The 6,375-nt window shown below is 42.9% G+C and overlaps 1 protein-coding gene across 1 annotated transcript; it reads right to left on the bottom strand.

The window, feature by feature from the left end:
• Positions 1-3,777: 3,777 nt before the first annotated feature.
• Positions 3,778-6,139, bottom strand: gadd45aa (growth arrest and DNA-damage-inducible, alpha, a). The gene is made up of 4 exons (XM_070974033.1): positions 5,991-6,139; positions 5,331-5,432; positions 4,972-5,194; positions 3,778-4,665 (listed from the first exon to the last, which is right to left on the bottom strand). Exons 1-4 carry the CDS (start codon positions 6,038-6,040, stop codon positions 4,552-4,554), a joined length of 489 nt encoding a protein of 162 aa, XP_070830134.1. The 5' UTR covers positions 6,041-6,139; the 3' UTR covers positions 3,778-4,551.
• Between the last annotated feature and the right edge of the window lie 236 nt (positions 6,140-6,375).

The raw sequence follows: 6,375 nt of genomic DNA, 5'->3' as shown, positions 1-6,375 counted from the left end.
TGCTGTCTTGACACCACCTCTTAGCCATCCTCAGATTAGCAGCATTGCATATAGGAGCCTGATTTTGCTCTTTTGTCATTTGGACGGAGCCTGGACAGAGAGATGTGCCCACAGCCACGGATCTGGGGCCATTTCCTCTCATTAGTCGTTTGTTTATATCTCTCTCAGGATAGGAGAGACCTCGGGCCTCTCGCCATGGCTGTCAGAAACCAGAGAACACAAGAGGGCTAAATATAGAAAGAACCAAACCCTGATTTCCGCTCTTGGAGAGTAGGGGAACTATTTTGGGAAAATGCCTGCTTAGCCTGAGTCTGTTTTCATTCTCCGTCTGTGGCCACTCGGGTCTCTCTGACCTTGCTTCTGGCCAGCTGGAGGTTAAACAGCTTGTTCAGCTTTCTCCTGCACACAATAGGAAGATCAGACAGGAATAATACTCATTGTCACCTATTGTAACTACCGCAAAAATACCTAACTGGATGTGAGAACTCCCACACTTAAAACTGACGAATGATGAAATAACATTGTCACCTATTATTTAGGGACTGCCTGAAATATGAATAGACTGTATTTCTCACAGATTGTGCTGTTTTCCTTGAAACATCAAATGTCGCTGCAGGAAATGCCAGGTGCATTCACATTGTGTAGACTGAAGAATACCTTCATTGATTGCCAAAGATAGCACACACAGTGAAATACCTCATAATGCATGCTTTTTAGCTAACCTTTTACTTTGTAGAGGTCTTCCTGTCATGCACGAATATGATACAGACTGTCTGGATATTCTCTGTAAGCATGAATGCCCCTGAAGGCCTGAAGCATGTCCCATACCAGAGCTCAGCCTCTGCAGTAATCCCAGGTTGTCATTGTGCAACAATGTGAGAATCACACGGGGGCATGTGGCCAGCGGCTGGCAGGCCCGCTCACTGACCATGTGCCTCACTGTGAAAATCTGCCCTGGCAGTTACAGTGTCAGTGTGTTGGAATGTGCTGATGTGGGGGAGAGGAAGGGGAGGGAGGAAGGACCGGAGGGTGAGGGTGGTGGGTGGAGGGTGTGGGCTGCAGTGGCACCTCTGCTCCTCTGGTAGGCTCAGACATTTGAGCCCATTTTAACTTTGTAACTGCCTTTGCAGCCAATTCTACCATAGAAGTTCATGATCCACTCATAAGTAAGTAGTAACTAAGTACTCAGGTATTTAAGTACAATTTAAAGGTATTTGTAATTTAATATTTCCTATTTATGCTACTTTATACTTCTACCCCACATTACACAGGCAAATATTGCTCTTTTTACTTCATCTACTTTGATTTTGCATTTTAAACATGATGCATTCCTTTATATTATACCCACTTAGGTCTTGCTGATTATGCTTTTAATTAAGCTGATTAGACATAATCAGGTCAGAGCTGTGCAAAGCTATGTTGTATTTAAGTGAGGTCAACATGTGCTAATCAGAATTATGCATTTTTAACTTGTCCTGCAATAAAACTCACATAAAATCTAAAAAGTAAAGGATGTGGATCCCTCCTCCACCTGTGCCCATATATGATCTGTTTGCAGCGACGAATCACAACCTTTAAGGGAAATTCCACCCTAAAATGGAATGTGAGTCATACATCTACAATATCATTTAATAAGCCCCGCCTTTACCCCGCCTCTCGCCCGTTGACAGCTGGGATAGGCTCCAGCCCCCCCGCAACCCCAAAAAGGATAGGCAGTATAGAAAATGGATGGATGGATGGATGGATGGATGGATGGATGGATAATTAGATTAAGACTGTGTCCCAATCAACACAATTTGGATGGAATATCCCAAACAATACATTTTTGACCTATAATTAATAGAGCAATTCCAAAATGCCACCTCATGAATTCAGTTCAGGGTTTGATGCTTTGATTTGCAGCTCAGTAAGACAGATGTCTTCATGTTGAATATCACACAGGATACCTTCAGTTTTGTGGTGGATTTCCCCTTTATGCTGCAATGCTGTTATCTTACCCTGACATTTACCTTTCCCCTCACACCAAGTGTAGTACTTAGATTTCTTTATGTTCTTAATCTTTGGTGCAATGGAGTCTTATACAACTCTGCATGCATTATACCACTGAATCAGGTTATACAATATGTTCCCCTCTTGCACCGTGACTTATCAGGTCATCAAACTCTGCTCTATTTTAGAAACAAATAGATAATGCTACACCTGAACATTGACCCACAGTACATCACAGCCAGCAGGCACTAACACTGGTATGCAGACCGCAACCTTTTTTGGACTGGCTTCACTGGTAGGCCGAAGTGGCATTTTAACACTTACATCAGCCCTCCACGGCTCCCATCTTAAAATATCCTTTTCCCTTCAATTACAACAAAGCCACGACATCAGTCAGCGTCACACTCTGCAGCCACACACCAGATAACCTTTTACACAGTGCTGATTGAAACCACTGGGACTGAAAAGCTTTTTCTAGGGCAAAAGAGCACTTCAGGTGACAGCGATTGCTTGTTTCAGGCACATTTTTACATCATCTCACAAAGTAATGGTGAACTTGAATCTGTGAATTTTAACTCTGTGCATGAAGTGTGCATCCTTAATTCTTTGCTGTATACAGACTTCATTAGTACTGCATATGTGTTACTATGTTGACCTCACACAGTACACCTAATTAACCTGGTTATGAACTTTAAGTGTAATAACAAATAATAATAATGTCTGCAGATGGGTGTTTCTGGGTCATGTAGTGAGTCAGGAGACCAACCTGCTCAAGGACACAGAATACCAGTTTCTGGTTCACCTAACCTGCATGTGTTTGAAAAAATATCCCACGTAATGGAAAAACACAGTGTACTGTGACCAGATTAACACAAAATAATACTGATGACAGTCAAGCCAACTGCAATGAATTAACAACAGGGGCACAGTTAAAATATATGGTGCTATAACGTATAATCACTTTTACTACTGATGCTATCTGCCAGATTTTCTAAAGGATTTAATTTAGAAATGTCAAATAAAATCACATGACCTCTCTCACATGACAAGCTGAACTGGGTTGTGCAACTCAAGGACAGCCTCTGCCTTCTCGTGATTATGACTCTGCACTTCTGGAGGGGATTGCCTGCCTTACATCAGCCCAGTGACATCACTGACTTTCAACTCTCGAGAGATCACCTGTGAGTGCGTGTGTGTACGGAGAAGGAAAGGAGCGGGGGAGTAGAAGGAGCAGTTCAGACCAGCTTGCACAACAGAGTGTATACCAGTGCCTCCTTAAGCAGTTCCAGTCATGTGCTCTTCAGTATGCCACATATTCTGGTCCCGTGGGCAGAGACACAAATAACATGAGAACACCTGATGAATCCTCACTTGTCTTATGAATATTTTGTGTGATGCAATATGTGAAATATGGGTATTGTGTGCCCATATTCTCTCTTTCACTGTGCCAAGTGCAGCTGTCACATGCTCTCAGTTGCCACATGACTCTGGGAAGTCAGCTGGTGAAAAGGCAAACCAAACTGTCCAACAAATCACTGAGAATCGGTGAAAAGGGAACCTGTTTGGATGAATGAACATGGTCCTGCTGACCGAGGCAGAAGCCTGTGCAGAGAGAGCGCTGAGGATTATTGTTCTCTTCAGCTCAGAGATGGCAGTGAGGCCACAGAGGCCAACATGACCCCTGTGATCCGCACGTGACTCCTCTTTACAACTGCAACTGCTAAAGGTCATAATTCAGCTCGGCTTTGCTAAAATTTCCAGAAATGAAAAAGGAAAACACGTGCAGTTCTGGCTCCAAGGAAAAAACACTTTTTATTGACAGCAACACATTTGTATTCAGATCTTGCAAATAGTTAAGGTATAAAATGAAACATAAATACACTTAAATATCATTAGAAATAACTTAAATTGTAACAAATGAATTATTTTACTTGTGGCAAAAAACCCAGCTGGCATAGGAAACACTAAATACACAGAATGTCTTCACTGGATGTGTAGCCCTTCCCTTTTTAAATTATGACAATAGCAACGTCAACATTAACTATTTAAATCAAATAAGTGAAGTTGAAAAAGGTCCAGTGTTTCAACAAGTGCTTTGTTTCTGCAGAGAGAGGCCGAGGCCTTGGTCCACTCAACAGCTCCATTTTCTGCTCGGTCCCCACTTGACTGACTCGTCACAGAGGCCTTACCACACATACATGATAGAATCCTTCTGTACAGTGTCCAGCTTCACATTAAAAAGCATACAAGTGCTTTTTTTGTTTTGTTTTTTTGAATTTCCACAGCATGACGATACAAGTGCCTCGCCATCTCATCTTGGTTGCCAAGGCTGACAGACGCAACTCCAAACAGTCCTGTCCAGCGTGGAAATCCAACCCCCTGCGCTTTTTTTTCTCTTTTAAATACACCCTATGTAGAGACCGGGGTTGCTTTTTTCTCCCAAATTTTTCTTTTCAGCAGTGCTTTGGAATTTGATCTCTGGGAGGTAATGTGTCCATCAGGGTTCACACCACTCTTCCTGTGCAGATACCAGTCCTTTCACAGGTTGTTGCAGCTTGACCTTCATCGTTCAGGCAGGTTGATGATGGGTACCCACTGGTCCATACAGCGGCTCTCTCTGCAAAATCGGTTCACTTTGCTCAAAGCAGGGTCCTTCCATGATGTAGAATGTGGACTCTGAAAATATGAACATACACAGAATAAATGATCTAAATGCATATATATCCACTTATATAGATTGCATTGCTCTCAGTTACAAATTATCCCGGTGTGTACAAATGCAACTTATTTCCCTCTGCTGGAATTCCTGAGAAGTCATATGAGGGAGGAGTCATATTCATGTTTACCAAATGCACAAGAACAAGTCCTGGCAAGTTACTCCCCGAACAACAGTTTCACTCACAGGCACATGTCTGGACATCTTGAATAAAATCATAATTATTTTGGCATAAAACATACTGGTTGATGAGAAAAGATACTTACTGTGACCAGGACACAGTGTAGGTCCATAGGTTCGCCCCCACTCTGTTTTCCTCCTCCTCCACCCAGTATTTCTGCAAGGCGTCGGGTGTTGTTGACTCTCAGGATGTTGATGTCATTCTCACAGCAGAAAGCCTGAATGAGGGTAAAGTGGATCTGCAGGGCTACATCTTTCACATCTTCATCATCAGTGGCCAGGATACACAAAACCACATTATCGGGGTCTCTGAGGAGGAAAGGGAAAAAAACATACATGCTTAGACTATCTATTCTTTAAGACATTTAAGTAAATGTCCTGCTAGAGGTGAGAGGTCTCCAACAACTGTCAGTAACTCAGTGAGCAGATATGACTTTGTACTTACACATTGAGCGATTTCGCAGCCTCGTAGACTCCGACTGTAATGCAGCCCTGTGGTAACGCAGAGGTGAGGACTTCTTCCAGAGCTTTCGCCACTGAATCCATTCTGCGACACAGATGCAAACAATTTGATGTTAGCATCGTTACAACTGTACAACAGAAACTTTCCACCGTCCGTTTTCTGGCTAACGTTAGCTGGACTGTTAGCTAACTACCCGGCATCGCTTTAAGCGACGTGCACAACTTTGTCTCGCCGCTAAAAGACAACTGTTAATCGTTTTTGACAGCTGTGGGATAGTGAAACGGCGTGTTTAAGACTGCTCTGTCAGGTGTTCCGATACTGTTTTATTTACCTTTCACCGGTGCGCAGCGTCGTGTTAACAAGCTAGCGCTAGTTATCGAAACGTAGAGAGTGTCTCGCGACAAGCTCTCAAAGAAGAGCAGTTAGCCGATCAGCCGCTGCAGCGTTACTTTAATATCTCCATCAGCTGTAAAGACGCTGTACATTAGTAATTAGGATAAAAATCACCGTGGTCGTGCATCAGTCTATTTAACGCATGTAATGTTGCTGCAAACAAGCAGCTGTACCATAGCAGATTAATATAAAATATGCATCGATGTTATATGAGAATAAATGTAGTTCGTCATAATCCATAGGATTTACCTTTCTTGAGAATAATCCCCATTTAGTTCCTCAAATGTCATGTTGTACATAAAATCCAAATCCACCTCAGGCCAAAGAGTACAGTAATCTAGTGGTAATCCTGGTATCTTCTCGACTCTGTCTACAGTCCACTGTGTTGCAACTGGGAGATGAATCTGGCAACTTCACATTAAAGCTGCTGCGAAGTGGAACATTTGCATAACTGTGACCATTGGCCACAGTTATGTTTCGGGCGTGCTCTCAAACGTTATTGGAGAGACACACAGCAACAGGCGTGTCTGTCTCCAGCCGACTTATTACCGTAACTACAGCTGCCTGCTGGCCTCGAACATTTGGACTGAAATAAAAAACCTGTTCAGTGGCGTCTTCTAATAACTTGTGCACA

Source organism: Chaetodon trifascialis, chromosome 11, assembly GCF_039877785.1.
Source record: "Chaetodon trifascialis isolate fChaTrf1 chromosome 11, fChaTrf1.hap1, whole genome shotgun sequence".
Classification (NCBI taxonomy): domain Eukaryota; kingdom Metazoa; phylum Chordata; class Actinopteri; order Chaetodontiformes; family Chaetodontidae; genus Chaetodon; species Chaetodon trifascialis.
Note: the sequence above shows the minus strand (reverse complement) of the source record. Positions and strands in the feature narration are given on the sequence as shown.